Source organism: Oryctolagus cuniculus, chromosome 4 (assembly GCF_964237555.1).
Source record: "Oryctolagus cuniculus chromosome 4, mOryCun1.1, whole genome shotgun sequence".
NCBI lineage: Eukaryota > Metazoa > Chordata > Mammalia > Lagomorpha > Leporidae > Oryctolagus > Oryctolagus cuniculus.
This window is the reverse complement of record NC_091435.1, coordinates 131,482,361-131,501,136: the sequence shown is the minus strand read 5'-3', so window position 1 is coordinate 131,501,136 and position 18,776 is coordinate 131,482,361. Positions and strand designations below refer to the sequence as shown.

Here is an 18,776-nt window from a genome sequence, read left to right as displayed (position 1 = left end):
AGGGTATTTAATTGGGATTTTCATTTTCATTTTCCTGTTGACGGAATGATATTGAGCATCTTTGAATATGTATTTGCCATTCATTTATCTTCTGTGGTTGAGAGTCTTTATCAATAATTTTGTCTACTTTTTCCTACTGGATAGTTTGTTTTCTTATTACTGAGTTTTTAGAATTCTTGGTATATTCTGGATAAAAATCCCTTACCAGGTATGGAATTTGCAAAAAAAAAAAAAAAAGTCCCACTTTGTGACTTTTCTTTTATCATTTAACAATGTGTTTTGAAGACAGAGTTCTTAACATGATATAGTCAAATTTGTCAAAATTTTCTTTTACGAATGGTGCTTTTGTTACTTGATTCTGTCCCTGTGAACTTCCCTTTTATTCTTGCAGATGTAGCAAATCACTTTAGTGTTTTGTCTATTTTATCTAGCATTTCTGTGTATTTGTAGTAGAGGTGTTTTGTCCATTATGCTGCTAGAACTCAAAGTACAATAGATAGTGGAAATTTTATTAGTCTATAACTTATGGCAATCTCAGTCTCCCCATTCTTCTTCATCCATTGGAGTCTTTGGAGTTAATGGTCTACCATTTGTATTTGTACAAACAGTTCTATGTTATTTATAATCTCTGTCAGTAAATAAAAGATAATCAAGGTCATTGAATAAACAATGCCAAGGATAATTTATGGGTTAACTAATCACTAATGTAATTTAATGACTTAATTAATGATGTTATTGTGATTGTGATTTAAACAAAATGAATTGGTTTATAGCAGCTACCCAGAAACTTAAAAGAAATTTGTTATTTTAATGGCCATGTCCTACTTGCATATTTAATATCTGACTTTATTATTATTTTCCTTTAATTTTAGATCACAAAATTTGTTCAGGATAGACATAGAGCCAGAAGAAGCAGACTTCGTAAAGACCAACTTAAGAAACTCCCTATACATAAATTTAAGAAAGGTGAGTGAATATTATTTTTTAAATAATCCACCTTAGTTTATCTAAGAATACTTGGTGGGCATATTCTTAATGTTACCTCTGTGCCCCTGCCATACAGTAAGTAGTCAGTTAGTAATGAATGAGAGAAGGTGATAGATGTCTGTTGCTTTGATGCTGTGATGAGGGTAGTAAAGGAGTGTATGGTTTACAGAGAATTTGAAGGAGTCATAAAGATGATGAAGATGCTTTTGATTACCACCATCTTTAAGTAGTTCTAAACAGTGCCAGTGGATAAAACTCATCTCTGTTCCCACTGACCTTCCTCCTGCTACCATATATACTGTGTAATGTTGGATGTACCAAACGCATAGATAGCTATTATATTTTACATGAAGCATCTCATTAATTTTCATACTTTTGTGAAGTGAGTACTATTATCATCTTCCATGAGGAAATAGAGAGTCACAGAGGCTAAGAACTTTACCTAATATTACATCATCAATATGGACAGAGTTGGGTAGAGGGGGTGGGTCTGGTATTATAGTCAATATAGTTTTCCCTATTCTGTGCCTAGAGAGCTTTTTGTGCTTGTTAAATCCCTTTGACTAGCACTTACCAGATTTCAATTTCAAATACCAGTAAAAATGTTATCTTTATTAATTCAGCAGAGAAAGAAAGCAGGATTTTCAAGTAATAAAATGTCTTAAGAACCTGCCATTTATGTTTATCATTATTTTATTAAAAAAGACAATTTAACATCAAAAACTTAGGGAAAAAAGAACACCTGGTTAAAATAAATAAGTAAATAGACATTTATAACAAGTATGGTAATGTTATTATGTAGTATAGATTAGATAAAATTTATTCATAGATCAGAACTAGTTTGAAGATTATCTTTAGAAAAAACTTTTTTTTCTAGGGGCCAGCGCTGTGGCGCAATAGGTTAATCCTCCGCCTGCGGCGCCATCATCCCATATGAGTGCCAGTTCTAGTCCCGGCTGCTCCTCTTCCAATCCAGCTCTCTGCTGTGGCCTGGGAAAGCAATAGAAGATGGCCCAAGTCCTTGGGCTCCTGCACCTGCATGGGAGACCGGGAAGAAGCACCTGGCTCCTGGCTTCAGATTGGCACATCTCCGGTTGTGGCCATTTTGGGAGTGAACCAACAGAAGGAAGACCTTTATCTCTCTTTCCCTCTCACTGTCTGTAACTCTACCTCTCAAACAAATAAAAATCTTTAAAAAAAGAAAAAAAACTTTTAAAAAATATTTATTTATTTTGAAAGTCAGAGTTAAACAGAGAGAAGGAGAGGCAGAGACAGAAAGAGAGAGAGAGATCCTCAATCCTCTAGTTCATTCCCCAGATGGTTGCAACAGCTAGTGCTGAGTCAGGCTGAAGCCAGGAGCTAGGAACTTCATCTGGGTGTCCCATGTGGGGGCCCAAACACTTGGGTCATCTTCCACTGCTTTTCCCAGGCCATTTGTAGGGAGCTGGATCAGAAGTAGAGTAGCTAGGACACAAACTGGCATCCTTATGGGTTGCTGGCATCACATACACTATGCCTCAACAGTGGCTCCAAGAAGACTTTTTTTGTGTATTTATTTTTGTTTCCTGAATCCAGAAAAAAAAGTTCAAGAAAATGATATTGACAATACACCTTGGTTAAAAAGGATACACATAGTTGGTATATCCACTGGGTAAGATGGGTGGCCATTGTAGGATTTGAACAGAAGAGAGGTAACATTTGTGTTAAAGGTTAAAAGTAGCTTTCTACTGCTGAGTTAAGAGTAGGCTGTAGAAGGTCAAAGATAGGAACTTATTGCAGGAATTCAAGTGTAATATAAATGTGGCATGAACTGCAATAGTATTAGAAGAACAGAAATCTTCAAATTCTGGATATATCTGGAAGATGGAGTACACTAAATGTATGGATGGTCTAGGTGTGGGGGAAAGGATGACTCCAGAGCTTTTGGTCTGAGCAACAGGAGGGATGGAGTTTCTTTTGAAGTAAAAAAGTCTTAGATAGAAATAAGGAAGTTTAAAATCCACATTTAAAAAAAAAACACCCTCTTTACTATGGGTGATTTTAAACATTTACAAAAGTAGAGAGACTGGGATAAGGAACTCCAGTGTCACATCATCCATCTTCAACAGTTACCAACTTCAACAGCCAGTCCTGTTTTCTGTACATTGTAAAGAAGTTTAGTGTATCGTGGAGCAGAATTTGGGGGATAAACTGAGAGGTAGTTTTGGATGTGTGGAATTTCATTATATAAGTGCAAGGTTTAAGAGAGGGGTCTGAACTGGAATTATTAGCATAAAGATGTATTTAAATCATGAAGCTGGTTAAGATTACCAAGTAAGTTGTGGGGAGCAACTGGGAGCAACTCGGACTAGACTAAGTTACTGGAATTAAGACTTATTCTATGCATCTGCTCTCCCACAATATGGCGCCGGGAGAGGAGGAAACAGCTTCTACACAGCTGCCTCCAGTTCAACCAATAAACTGTAGGACCTGCTCCTGATTGGAGGAGAGCAGCGTACTCGGCGTGTGGGTAGCAGAGTTGGGATTGGTGGAAGAGGACTATAAAGGAGGAGAGAGACAACATGCACCAGGAACATCTAAGGGGAACATCTATCTGAAGGAACACCTGTGCAGCCCCCGAGAGAGCCGGCCGGCGGTGTGCCGCTCCCCCGCGGAAGTGGGGAAAGTGGCAGGGGGAACCGCCCTTCCACGGAGGTGGAAGGGACGGTAGCCAACCCGGGAAGAACCAGCAGCAAACCCGGGGAGGGCCGAGCAGACAAAAGAACAGCGCAGGGTCCTGTGTCGTTCCTCCACGAAGACGGGGAGTGACAGTAAGTGAGTGTAGATAGAGAATAACAAACATACCCTGGGGCATTCCAGCATTAAGTAGTGGAAGAGGCATCAGCAATGTTGGCAGTGTAAACTGAGGTGCAGCTAGTTCAGTAGAAAGAAAACTCTGGTAAAGTCTGGTTCACCAGAGACCAATTGATGCTACTCTATCAAGGAGGAAAGAGTGATAACTGGTGTCAGGGCTCCTTAAAGATAAGTAAAATGAGAGCTGAGAATTGATGATCTTGATGAGAAGTTTGGGAAGAATGGTGAGGTCAAAATTCCAATTGTGGTAGATTTAAGAGAGTATAGAAGGAGAGGGATTGGAAACAATAACTTCAGATAAGGTTGAAAGTCCCTTATCTGAAATACTTGGAACTAGAACTGCTTCAGGTTTTAGAGGGTCATTGTGTTTTGTTTTGTCTTGTTTGATTTTGGAACCTTTGCGTAGACTTTATAGGTTGAGCTTCCCTAATCCGAAAATCTGAAATCCAAAATGCTTCAAAACTCAAAACTTTTTGAGTACATTGCATTTTGGATTTCAGATTTTCAGATTAGGGATGCTCAACTAGTGTAGAACTTTTGCAAGAAATTTTATTACAAAGGGGAGCAAAGAAATGGGGTAGTAGTTGGTGAGGGGATTTGGATCCAGAAATAACAGTGTGTTCATTTGCTTAAGAAAATTGATGAGGTGGCAGTTGGGAGAGATGCTATAATGATGTTGAGAAGGCAAGAGGAGATGGGATCTGTTTTACGAAAAGGTGGATTAGCCATAGGTAGTCTTGGAAAAGTTGAGCTAAGTAAAATTGATTATGTGGGTACACAAATGCCAGGGTAGATGTGTATTTGTATTAGTGAGCCTTTGGAAGTATTCCTTGCTTGCATTTCTCTCTGTGAGGTGGAAAATACAGTCACCAACTGAGGGTGAGGATGGAGGGACATTAAAGATTTAAGAGCAGATATAAAATATTATTCTAGGAGAGCAGGAGGTAGACTGATTTTCTGGAACCATCCAGTTGAAGAAATACAGAGTACTTCAAAAAGTTTATGGAAAATAGAATTAAAAGATAAAATTTAATTTGGTGGCAAAATTTTTAAAACATATATATAGGTTTTTCATATATGCATTTTCATGAATTTTTGGAGACCCTTATATGTATGGTTTCAACTTTTTTGCATTATACTAAACATCTTTTAATTCCATTTTTCCATAAACTTTTTGAATACTCTTGTATACCTGATAGTAGGATTGTTAGATCATAGCAGTAGTTCTAGCTTTAATGTTCTGAGGAGCCTCCATACACAGTGGCTGTAATAACTTACATTCCTCCCAACAGTGTATGAGAGTTCCTCGTTTTTTATATCCTTACCAACAATTACCATTTTTCCTTCTGATTATAGCCATTTTCAAAAAGGATTTATTTAAGGGGCAGAGTTACAGACAGAGGGAGAGACAAAGAAAGAAATCTTCCTTCTGCTAGTTCACTCCCCAAGTGGCTGCAACAGCCAGAGCTGGGCCAATCTGAAGCCAGGAGCCAGGAGCTTCTTGAGGTCTCCCATGCAGGTACAGGGGCCCAAGTACTTGGGCCATCTTTCACTGCTTTCTTGGGTTATTAGCAGGGAGCTGGATGGGAAGTGGAGCAGCTGGGACTTGAACTGCTACATATTTGGGATGCCGGCACTGCAGGTAGGGGCTGTTCCACTTCTGATCCAGCTCCCTACTAATATGTTCTGGGAAAGCAGCAGAAGATGGCCCAAGTACTTGGGCACCTGAACCCATGTAGGAGACCTAGAAGAAGCTCCCAACTCGTAGCTTAGGCCTGGCCCAGCCCGGGCCATTGCAGTCATTTGGGGAGTGAACCAGTGGATGGAAGATCTCTTTCCCTCTGTCTTTCCCTCCCTCTCTCTCTCTGTAACTCTGCCTTTCAAATAAATAAATAAATCTTTTTTTAAATGCAAAATTAAGTCCACAAATGGCAGGAAAAAAAGTGGAATACAAAACAGGAACAAGGGTAACAAGTATAAAACAAATGAATAGGATAGAAAATAATCCAATTATATTTAAAATCACTTTAAATGTCAATGTAAATATATCAATTAAAGGATAGATTGTCAGAGTTGGATCAAAAACAAGACCAAATACATGTTATCTAAAAGAAACCCATTTGGGGGCCATTGTGGCCATCTGAAGAGTGGCCCACCAAATGGAAAGCCTTTTTTTCTCTCCTTCTTTTTTTTCTCTCCTTCTATCTGGAGCTCTTTCAAATAAATAAATAAATTTAAAAAAAAATAATACACTTCCAAAACAGAAAGCACCAGGCCCAGAGGGATTTACTGGCAAATTCTTCCACTTAAGAAAAAAAATGGTAAGAATTTTCTGCAATCTCTTCCAGAAAACAGTATCAGAAGAAATACTTGATTCATTCCATTAAGTCAATATTACCCTAATCCCATAAGTAGGCAAAAACATTACAAGAAAGGGAAACTACTGATTAATATCTCTCATGAACACAGATGACAAATCCACAAAATATTAGCCAAGTGAATATGTGTATAAATGTTATACACCATGATCAAGTGATATGTATATTTAATTCAATTTGATATGCATATTTAATGCAATCCCAATTAAAATCCCTGTAATTTGTTTTCTGAACTCCTAAAACTAATTGGTATTCTGGTGCTGAAAGCAGAGGTGTAACCCACTGAACCACAATGCCGGCCCCTTAATTTTGCATTTTATATGATTCTATTTCCTTTCTTTCTTAGCATATCAGTTATTTTTCCCCCCTTTCTTTTTTTTTTTCTTTTTAAGATTTATTTATTTATTTTGAAGTCAGAGTCACACAGAGAGAGGAGAGAGAGAGAGGGTGACAGAGAGGTCTTCCATCCGCTGGTTCACTCTACAATTGGCCGCAACAGTCAGAGCTGGGCCGATCTGAAGCTAGGAGCTTCCTCCAGTCTCCCACATGGGTGCAGGGGCCCAAGGACTTGGGCCATCTTCTACTGCTTTCCCAGGCCACAGCAGAGAGCTGGATTGGAAGAAGAGCAGCCAGGACTAGAACCGGCACCCATATGGGATGCTGGTGCTTCAGGCCAGGGCTTTAACCTGCTGCACCACAGCGCCGGTCCCCTTTCCCCCCTTTCTAACTGGTTGCCCTTGAGTTTGGAGTATACATTAATGGCTAATCAAGGTCCGCTTTCAAATAATAGCATTCCACTTCATGGGTAGTGCCATACCGTATAACAGAACTTCCTAATTCTTTCCTCCTGTTCCTTCTGTGACTGATTTCATTCATCTCACCTACATATAGAACTATGTAAGCATATGCACACATTCACATACATAACCGAGTATATTCTGTCCATCATTATTTTGAATAAGCTGTTATTTGTTGAAAGAATAAGAAAAATAAGTTTTTATTTTACCTTCATTTAGTTCTTCTCTAAGGATATTTGTTTCTTTTAGATCCCAGCTTCTGACCTGTATCATTTTTCCTTCTCTCTGAAGAACTTCTTTTAACATTTCATGCAGATCTGTTCTGTTGGGAACAATTTTCTCAGTTCTTGACTGAGAAAGTTGTTCTTCCTTCACTTTTTTTTTTTTTTTTGGTTAAAAATTTCAATCTTGGTATGAAATATATAACATTAAATTTACCATCTTAATCATTTTAATTATACAGTTCAGTAGTGTTAAGTATGTTCACATTATGTGCAACAGATCTCTAAAACTTTTTCATCTTACAACATCAAAGCTCTGTGACTGCACATTTTACATTCATGCCAGCAGTACACAAGGACTCCAACTTCCCCACGTTCTTGTCAACACATATTATTTTTTCTGTTTATAATGGCCATCTTGATGTGTGTGAGGTAGTATCTCGTTGCTGTTTTGATTTGAATTTCCATAATTATTAGTGATGATGAGAATCTTCATATGCTTTTAGGCCATTTGTATATCCGCTTGAGAAATGTCTTTTCAAGTCATTTTCTTGTAGTTTAAGTGGGCTTTTTTTTATTGATAAGATTTAAAATTTATTTATATATTCTGAATATTAACTCCATATCGCATATATTATTAGTAGTTATCTTCTTCATTCCATAGGTTGCTTTTTTTGTGCTGTTGGTTATATCTTTTAGTGAACAAAAGTTTTATGTCTGTCTTTTCCTTAATCTATTTTTATGTGTATTTTTTAATGTTACTTGTGATTTTCCTGTTGTTTCCAAGAAATCATGACCAAATCCAGTCTCCAGAAATTTCCCTCCTATATTTTCTTTAGGTGTGTTGTTTAGCATGAAATATCTTTCCATTTACTTCTGTATTCTTTTATTTCATTTGGCAGTATTTTTTGGTTTATAGTGAAGTCTTTCACCTCTTTACTTAAATTCTTAAGTATTTTATCCTTTATATTGCTATAGTAAGTAGAATCATTTTCTTAATTTTCTTTTCAGGTTGGTCATTATTAGTATATAGAAATGAATCTAATTCTTGAGAGCTGAATTTTTAAATTGATTTTAGCAGTTTTTGATAGACATTTTAGGGTTCTCTTGTAATTATTGGGAAATTTTTAGGTATTGCTCACTAGTTATAGGTCTTTCATATTTATTTCTTCAATGAGTCTAGAATGATTATATGATTCTAGGAATTTATCCATTTCTTCTAGGTTATCTAATTTGTTTGCATATAATTTAAGAGTAGTCTCTTATAAATCATTTCTATGACACAGGTTGTAATATCTCATTTTTCATTTCTAATTTTAGCTATTTGAATCTTTTTATTAGTGCATCTAAGACTTTACTTTTGTTGATTTTTTTCAAAAAGCTATTTGTTGAACTTGTCATATTATTTTGCTGTTCTTTGTTTCATTTATCTCTTTTTTTTTTTTTTTTTTTTGACAGTCAGAGTGAATAGTGAGAGAGAGAGACAGAGAGAGAAAGGTCTTCCTTTTGCCATTGGTTCACCCTCCAATGGCCACCACTACTGGCGTGCTGCGGCCAGCACACCGCGCTGATCCGAAGGCAGGAGCCAGGTGCTTCTCCTGGTCTCCCATGGGGTGCAGGGCCCAAGCACTTGGGCCATCCTCCACTGCCTTCCCGGGCCATAGCAGAGAGCTGGCCTGGAAGAGGGGCAACCAGGACAGAATCCTGAGCCCCGACTGGGACTAGAACCCGGTGTGCCATCGCTGCAAGGTGGAGGATTAGCCTAGTGAGCCGTGGCGCCGGCCTTATCTCTGTTCTAATCTCTATCATTTCCTTCCTTTTGCTAGCTTTGGAGGTTTAGTTGGTACTTCATTATCTTCCTTTAAGGTTAGGTTCAGTTGTTGATTTGAGATCTTCCTTTTGAATGTGTTTACCATTACATATTTTTCCTGTTTTTGTTGCATCCCATACATTTTAGTATATTGTGGGTTTTTTGTTTGTTTGTTTTAAGGGAAAAGTTTTATTGTCAGGTGTTGGAAACCCAACAAGCTACCTCTCCATGAACAGAGAACAGCAGCCTGTACTGAAAGAACAGGTCTTATATAGTTTTGCAGAGGTAAGGAAATGGGAGTGGCAAATCCATAGGGTGGAGGTGGCGCTGACGTTTGTGATGGGGCCATTTGGTCACCTGATTTCTAGTAAGCCAGGCTGGGCCTAGGAAGATGGAACCATTTTACTAAATTCCCCCCCTTAGTTTTTTTTTTTTTTTTTTTTTTTATAAAGCAAGTGTACAGGATTACAATAGCACCAAAAGTCCAGATGGGGGTAGAGGGACGATGATCTATCTTCTAGAGCTGCTTCCTGCTGACATGGGGTGACAAATTACTCTCTGCTGGCATGGGGCAATGTCTAAGTCATGATGTCCTGGATGCGGAGCGGAGTATATCCCTGTAGAAGCATTTGGTTGACTGCCTGGTTGGTGAAGGGTTTGATTCATTACATTATCACTTCCTGTAAACACTTAAACAGACAATGCAGTATAAAAGCCAGGGTGAGAATAGAAGCCAATGGTGGGCCGGCGCCGCGGCTCACTAGGCTAATCCTCCGCCTAGCGGCGCCGGCACACCGGGTTCTAGTCCCGGTCGGGGCACCGGATTCTGTCCCGGTTGCCCCTCTTCCAGGCCAGCCCTCTGCTGTGGCCAGGGAGTGCAGTGGAGGATGGCCCAGGTGCTTGGGCCCTGCACCCCATGGGAGACCAGGAAAAGCACCTGGCTCCTGGCTCCTGCCATCGGATCAGCGCGGTGCGCCGGCCGCAGGGCGCCGGCCGCGGCGGCCATTGGAGGGTGAACCAACGGCAAAGGAAGACCTTTCTCTCTGTCTCTCTCTCTCACTGTCCACTCTGCCTGTCAAAAAATAAAAAAAAAAATAAATAAATAAAATAAAAATAAAAAAAAAAAAAAAAAAAAAAGAAGCCAATGGTTCTAGGAGTGGCATTAACCAAGTGATGAGGGGGCTCCATAGGGAGGAAGAGAGGAGTTGTTTGTAGAAAAAGTTCTGAATAATCATACAATGTTAAGTGTTGGCAGGAGTGGGGGAGACTATCAATACACATGGGTCGGGAGTAGAGCCACTGATGTAAGAGTAGAGGGTGTGATTACAAAGGAATGAGGCTCCCAAATAGAGTCATCATTAGAGGATCTCAGAAAGGTGCTGTCTAAACCACAAGCAAGTTTTCCCATTGAGAGGCAAATAGAAACTGACATAAGGGGTTTAATAATAATCAAATGGGGTTTAAGGCCTTGCCAGTCATAAGGTCCAGACCTGTCTATCTCTTCACATGGGATACATCATAAAGGAGGTGTGAACCTCCTTGGGAAAGGCACCCTGTGACTTCCATTACCAAGATGGTCTGGGAGGAGAGCTGGTCAGGTAAAGGCAGGTGGCATCTCTAACAGGAATTGTACAATTCTACCTGCAATGTTGCTGACCCTACTTGGCCGTCCACCCAGCAGCGGTGGTTACTTTGGAATCTGGGCAGAGTGAAGGGTTTCTCAACTTAGACCCAACAGGGTTTGTGGCTCTGATCTCGGTGTCCTTTGACTCCAGGGCAGTTTCACTTCCGGTGACCCAACTCTTGGCTGGCAGAGCTGCCAGGGCTCTTCATAAGCTGACTTCTGCTGAAGCCCTGGCTTTCCAGATCAAAAGCCACTGCAATGGACTGGCTGTTGGGTCTCCTTGATGGCAGATCACTGTGCAAAGCAGCCATTAATTGGCCTGCCACCTATCTTTTTTTTTTTTTTTAAAGATTTATTTTTTTACTTGAAAGAGTTACACAAAAAGAAGGAGAGGCAGAGAGAGAGAGAGGGAGAGAGAGAGAGGTCTTCTATCTGCTGGTTCACTCCCCAACTGGCCACAATGGCCAGAGCTGCGCCAATTCAAAGCCAGGAGCTTCTTCTGTGTCTCCCACGTGGATGCAGGGGCCCAAAGACTTGGGCCATCTTCTACTGCTTTCCCAGGTCATAAGCAGAGAGCTGGATGGGAAGTGGAGCACCCGGGACTGGAATGAGCACCCATATGGGATGCTGGCACTGCAGGAGGCGGCTTTACTCGCTATGCCACAGTGCCGGCCCCCATCTATCTTTACATTGCTTCTGATATCTAGCTTTCTCTTCCTCCTGGTTTTTGTTAAAGCAGACCAGAGGAAATCTTTAAGTGGATGCAAGTCAAGGGGGTGCTCAGTCTCATCTCTAATCTTTGGTGGCCTTAAAAGTCTGTCGTCACAGGCATGTTCTGCTGGTGGTTTTTCTATGAGGTAGACAATGCCCATGAGGAAAGCTTATGTCCTCATTTTAAAACTTTCTCTCCCTTTTATTTGAGAGGGAGGTTTTGCCTGTTTATTGTGCTCATGGTGAAGTAAATCTAGCCATGAAATCTTAAAATCAGCTCTCATTTTGGCTGTGCTATTATTACAGAAAATTATTAGCCATCCCTTTTATAAGATCTCAAGATCAAACTGTACAACCTGGAGAGTCCTTCAGTATAGTCAGTTTCCCATCTTGATGAGAACAGAGAAATGAGGGAACAAGTCAGGCTTCCCAGATCACTCACTGACAATAACAATATCAAATGAAAACATTTACCAGAAAGTCCAGTGCCTTCTATAAATTTTAAGACAAGAGTACATTTTTTTGGAAATATCCCTTAAAAATCTGACATGGTATAACTTGTTTGACCAGCAAACTCAAGCACAAACATGTCAATAGCTTAAATAGTTTTAGTTTCTTTCCACCAACAAATTTAAAACATCTGATACAGAGATTCAGGTCACACAAACCAAAATGTATCTTCAATTAATTTAGCAGCTTAAATTTATGAGTAATATTTTTATCTATAAGCCAATTAAAACAGAGCTCTTAATAAATTTTCCCATGTAGACATATAGTATGTACACATGCATAACATACAAGATACAACAATAGAGCAATTTCAGTAATAGCTTTTTTTTTTTTTTTACAGAGTGGACAGTGAGAGAGACAGAGAGAAAGGTCTTCCTTTACCGTTGGTTCACCCTCCAATGGCCGCTGTGGCCCGTGTGCTGCAGCTGGCGCACCGCGCTAATTCGAAGCCAGGAGCCAGGTGCTTCTCCTGGTCTTCCATGGGGGTACAGGGCCCAAGGACTTGGGCCTTCCCGGGCCACAGCAGAGAGCTGGCCTGGAAGAGGGGCAACCGGGACAGAATCCGGAGCCCTAACCGGGACTAGAACCTGGTGTGCTGGCGCTGCAGGCAGAGGTTTAGCCTATTGAGCCGCGGCACTGGCCAGTAATAGCTTCTTAAAATCTTTAACTGTTTTTTAAATTGGCAATTGATTCAAATTACTTTCTTTCTTTTTTTTTTACTTTCTGCTCTTAGTAACTTTGGTTAACCATACTCAATTGGAACCTGTAATGCATTATTGGCTTTATCTGCTTACAGAGCCATCCCAAAGTATTGAATACAATAGAGTTCACTGGAAAAAGCCCTTCAGGACCTGTAGGAGTGTCGCTCCCCCATCTCGCGGAGGAACGACACTGGACCCTGCGCTGTTCTCTTTTCTGCCTGGCCCTTCCCGGGTTAGCTGCCGGTCCCCCACTCGCGGAGGAATGACGCCGTCCCGGGTTAGCTGGGGGCTGGCCGGCTCTCTTGGGGGCTGCTCAGATGTTCCTCAGGTGTTCCGGGTGCATGTTGTTTCTCTCCTCCTTTATAGTCCTCTTCCACCAATCCCAACTCTGCTACCCACACGCCGAGCACGCTGCTCTCCTCCAATCAGGAGCAGGATCAGCTCCTGCAGCTTATCAGTCAAACTGATGAGGCAGCTGCGTAGAAGTTGTTTGGTCCCTCTCAGTGCCATATTGTGGGAGAGCAGATGCATAGAATAAGTCTTAATTCCAGTAACTTAGTCCAGTCTCAGTTGCTCCCCACATAGGAGGACAGTTAAACACAGAACCAACAATGTTAATTTTATGAGCAGCAAGTCTGTTATACAAAACTGTGGATAACAAAAGACTTTAAATAGCTATGTTTTAAAATTATAAACTCATTAACCAACAAGAGGCACTACCTTACTCCACACAGTATTTTTGAAAGTACCTGTAGGGGCTGGCTCTGCGGCTCACTTGGGTAATCCTCCGCCTGTGGCACCGGTACCCTGGGTTCTAGTCCTGGTTGGGGCACCAGATTCTGTCCCAGTTGCTCCTCTTCCAGTCCAACTCTGCTGTGGTCCAGGAAGGCAGTGGAGGATGGCCCGAGTGCTTGGGCCCTGCACCCACATGGGAGACCAGGAGGAAGCACCTGGCTCCTGGCTTCAGATCCGCACAGCCGGCCGTGGCAGCCATTTGGGGGGTGAACCAACAGAAGGAAGACCTTTCTCTCTGTCTCTCACTGTCTAACTCTGCCTGTCAAAATACATACATACATACATATATAAATAAGAAAGTACCTGTAGGATTTTACAAAACATTTATCCCAGACAGGCCTCTGGGCCTGTCTCATTGAGATAACCATCATGTCTGCTAACAACACGACATCATTAGATTTTTTTTTTTTTTTTTTGACAGGCAGAGTGGACAGTGAGAGAGAGAGAGACAGAGAGAAAGGTCTTCCTTTTGCCATTGGTTCACCCTCCAATGGCCGCCACTGCTGGTGCGCTATGGCCGGCACACCACACTGATCCGATGGCAGAAGCCAGGTACTTATCCTGGTCTCCCGTGGGGTGCAGGGCCCAAGCACTTGGGCCGTCCTCCACTGCCTTCCCGGGCCACAGCAGAGAGCTGGCCTGGAAGAGGGGCAACTGGGACAGAATCCGGTGCCCCAACCGGTACTAGAACCCGGTGTGCCAGCGCCACAAGATGGAGGATTAGCCTAGTGAGCTGCGGTGCCGGCCAGATATTTTTTAACTTTTAGACATTTGTATCAATAGCATTTTACATTATCATAACTTAAAATTTAGCACCACTTCACATCTTGAATTTTTATATAATCTTATAATTTTTATATAACCTTTTATATAATCCAAATAGCCTGATTAGTTGGTGTCTCTACAAGATGAAAGACATATATCTTTTGATATTTTCAGGGGTCCAACTGGAAATATCAAAGTTCAGAGAGTTTGGAACTTTGATTTTTTTTTTGGAATGCCTTGTCAAGGATGCCAAGGAGGTTTAAAATATCTGATAGAAATAGGATCCCTTAAAATCATGACATAATATAGACCAGTGATTACTCAAATGTTTTAGAATAAGCATATACTGGCCAGCGCCGTGGCTCACTTGGCTAATCCTACACCTGTGGCGCCGGCACCCCGGGTTCTAGTCCCAGTTGGGCACCGGATTCTGTCCCAGTTGCTCCTCTTCCAGTCCAGCTCTCTGTTGTGGCCCAGGAAAGCAGTGGAGGATGGCCCAGGTCCTTGGCCCCTGCCTCCACATGGGAGACCAGGAGGAAGCCCCTGGCTCCTGGCTTCGGATCGGTGCAGCGTGCCAGTCGCAGCAGCCACTTGGGAGGTGAACCAACAGAAAAAGGAAGACCTTTCTCTTTGTCTCTCTGTCTCTCACTGTCTAACTCTGCCTGTCAAAAAAAAAATAATAATAAGCATATACTTAAACCATAACTCTTAATAGAAACACAGCTGTTTTAAACAATCTTAACAGAGACATTAAGAGACTATAATAAATTACTTTAATAGAACACAAATCAGTCTGTCTTTGGTCATTTCAAAAATAGGAAATGAAATAAAACCTCAAATTTAAGAGCTAGTGCATGGAATTATATCCTCTCATTTGGAACAGTTTTAACAGTCAGAACTAAGGAAGAAATAAGAGTTTACTAAAGCTGGCTAGAAAACTGCCAGTCACCAATTAGACAAAACTATCAAAAGGAGATGCTGCAAGTTTTAAACAGACTTCTAAGATGATTTCAAAATATTATAAAAATCTCATTGCTTTAACAGAGGGTCAGTTCTAGTTCTATGTCAAATAATAGCTTTTGCTTTCCACCTGTTGATTTCCTTGATTTACATTTTGAAATAACCCTTTAGAAATCTGCAAAATAAGACAACATTTTCTAAATAAGATAACATATTGATTTCAACTTTAGTTACTTTCAAGCAATGTTGAACTATTTTCTTATGGACAATTTATGAAAACATATTAGCAAACTCAAGTAGTTTTTCTATAGAATATAAGGTGTTAAGTGTCCCAGCATTTACATTTAGATACATTTATGTCATTTGACTACCCAATTTACATTTAGCAATTACACCTGGATGACTGAGGATGCTGATATTATATCATACCTTTATCTGAATTAAGGTGAAAATTATATTTATGTGGAATTCTACCCTTTTTATAAAACTTGAGCTATAAATCAGTGACATTAAACCAGAGATTGAAAAATCTACCTTAGGGGCTATAATGAGTACTGATTACCCATTACTATATCATTGGGAACCTATTAAAACAAATTGCAAAATAAGTTTGGCAAGTTACAGAGCAATATTTTTAAAGGCAGTGGTCTCCCTAGATTCAGAGAGAAATTCCTTTAAACCCAATGCCCAGCTACAGCTGAACCAAATTCTCATGCATGAGATTGTTATTTACCAAAGACATCTTTAAGATTCTAATTCAATTTGAGTCTACTTTTCTTTTTACACAAAGAACACCTTGGGCCAATGATGCCCTAGTCAATGGTCAGCTACTTGGGATTGCTTCTGAAACAAAATATTTAGGCAACTGCCAGACAGGTCCCAAGGATGACTATGGGCTAGGGGCTGATGTGTGGGACAAGAAGTCCGCTGGAGATCGTTCACCATTATGTTAGGTCTAATGGGAGAGGGCATCCACCAGAACAGGTGGGCAGCCTTTCAGAGATACTTAAGGAGGAGAATCTGATAGGTAATAGAGTAAGGGGCAATTAGGGAGAAGGAGATATGTCTGGAAATAGTAATTAACCCAGTGAGCCTGCTGGTTTTGAAGGGCCAGTAGTCTTGACCACATTTCACATAGGTTGGGAGAGATATATCTAGGAAATGCTCACTAATGGGACCAGGAAATCAAGTTTGTAGGAATTGAGGAGACATGGTGAGGTCAGATTGATATTCAGTTACAAGGTGGGGATAAAACCCATCAGAAGACCTGATTATCCTGTCTGGCTTGCTCTTGATGAAACAAAAAAGCCATCAAAGGGGTGGAACACCTAATTTGTTTTGCAGTAAACTGGGAGCTCAGAAGGATGGAATCACCACTCCCTTGCTATTTTTATGGTAAAAATGGAACAGTAGGGGGATGGGCAAAGTCCAGTTGGAGGGTGAAAGCATGGAGACAGGACCCAAATTCACCTTTGCTTATCTGGGAAGAGGGCTTTAGAGAGGATCATAGATAAGGCAGGGGAGTAGACTTTGGACAAGGGCTGGTTCTGAGATAAGATTGGAATTCCCAGGCAGGAGGGCAAGGTACAGTGAAAGCCAGAGCAGTGAACATAGAAGAAAGGGATTTTGGCTTTTTTGTGAGAGCTTTGGAAGTTAAGAGAGCTTGAGCTGGAGAACACAAGCAGAGATAGTAGGGTTAGACATAGGAAATCTTCCACTTTTCCGAACGTTCATGGAAGTGGTAGAGATCCCAGTAATGTTGGGGTTAAATGTACCGTTAAGCAGCCACTTGGATGGGTTGTCACGGTGGGAGACAACTGAAAGGAGGATCAGAATGTGGGACGAAGAAGCGCCCATGGTGACCCATAGATATCGGGCATCCCCGAGATCACGGCCGTCCGACGGGAGGATATGGGAACAGAGGGTTGGGTTATCCATGCACCCACTGGAGCCCAGGCATAGCCTGTAGAAGGGAAACAGGGAGTTGAGTTGTCACCCACATCCACTGTTGCGTGGACACAGAGTCTGTAGAGGCATGAGGCCATAGGAATTGTGGTGCCTGGTCCCAGGACTTTGGGGCAAAGGTGCATAGAACCACAACCCATGGAGAGTCACAATGAGAGGATCCTCCAACCCACCCCGTCTTACCTCAGGAATTTTGGAGGGCCGGTGTGTGGATGGAAATCTCAGAGTGTTTGGTGGCAAAGAAGGAGGTCTGGGATGGGTTTTGTGTTTGGCAGAAATCCAGGATCCTGAAGCAGCTCACATCCCCGAGGGTAGAGCAAGGTCGACAGGAGAGCCTGGTCTTGGGTTTCGGCACATGAAGGAAAGGCCACCACAAAACACACCAAACACCAGAGTCAGGGAAAAGGTTTATTGTCAGGTGGGGGAGACCCGACAGGCTGCCTTCCTGTGCACAGAGACCAGCCATATTGTGTTTTATTTTCATTTGTCTCCATTTTCTAAATTCTCTTCTGATTTTTTATTGGACCCATTAGTTGTGTTAGATTGCCTTGTTAGATTGCAACACATTTGCAGATTTTTCTTTTTCCTTTTTTCCTGCTACTGATTTATGGTTTTCTCTCTGTGTTCTGAGAATATACTCATGTGACTTTTTTTGAATTTAAAAAGATTTATTTATTTATTTGAAAGAGTTACACAGAGAGGGGAGAGGCAAAGAGAGAGAGAGAGAGGTCTTCCATCTGATAGTTCACTCCCCAATTGGCTGCAACGGCCAGAGCTGCACTGATCCGAAGCCAGGAGCCAGGAGCTTCTTCCAAGTCTCCCATGCAGGTGCAGGGGCCCAAGGACTTGGGCCATCTTCTGTTGTTTTCCCAGGCCATAGCAGAGAGCTGGATTGGAAGAGGAGCTGCCAGGACTCAAACCGGTGCCCATATGGGATGCAGGCGCTTCAGGCCAGGGTGTTAACCTGCTGCGCCACAGTGCTGACCCCTTTTATGACTTTAAGTGTTGACTTGTTTGTGTGGCCTAATGTGGTCTGTCTTGGGTAATATTCCATCTGTGCTTGAGAAGAGTTTGTACTCCGCTGTTGTCAGGTGGAGCATTCTGTACATATTAGTTCCAGTGGAGTCGTAGTGTCTTCAAGTCCTCTGTTTACTTACTCATCTCATGTGCTATTCTTTTCCTACTGAATGTGAGGTAGTGAACTCTTGCATTATTGCAGTGCTGCCTATCTATCCTTCAATTCTTTCAGTATTTGCTTCATATATCTGACTGTGCTGATGTTAGATGCATATGTATTAATCATTGTTATATCTTCCTTATGAATTGACCATTTTATTATTATATGAGTATAATGTCCTTCTTTGTCTCTTGTAATAGTTTCTGTCTTAAAGCCTTTTTTGTCTGTTTAGGTATGGCCACTCCTGCTCTCTGTAATTTTCCATTTGTAAGAATATCTTTATTAACCCTTTTTCTTTTAGCCTATGTATATTCTTAGATATAAAATGAGTTTCTTGCAGACAACATATAATTGGGTGTTGATTTTTATCCATTCAGCCAATCTGTTTTTTTTTTCAAATTAGTGTGTTCAATCTGTATTTGTTTAAATGATCAGAAATAGACAAAGATTTTATTCCTGCCTCTCTCCCACTGTCCATCCCTCCCTCCTTTCCTTCTTCCTTCTCTTTTGTCACTCTGTCTG

The 18,776-nt window shown here is 41.1% G+C and overlaps 1 protein-coding gene across 14 annotated transcripts in view; it reads left to right on the top strand.

The window, feature by feature from the left end:
• The window catches only part of RNF13 (ring finger protein 13), a 198,807-nt gene that overhangs the window by 165,527 nt on the left and 14,504 nt on the right, over nucleotides 1-18,776 (top strand). For all 14 annotated transcript variants that reach the window (XM_051818707.2, XM_008266322.4, XM_070072673.1 and 11 more), the window contains one exon: nucleotides 873-966. In XM_051818707.2, coding sequence (XP_051674667.1) covers nucleotides 873-966 — 94 coding nt within the window. The remainder of the gene's footprint in view (nucleotides 1-872; nucleotides 967-18,776) is intronic.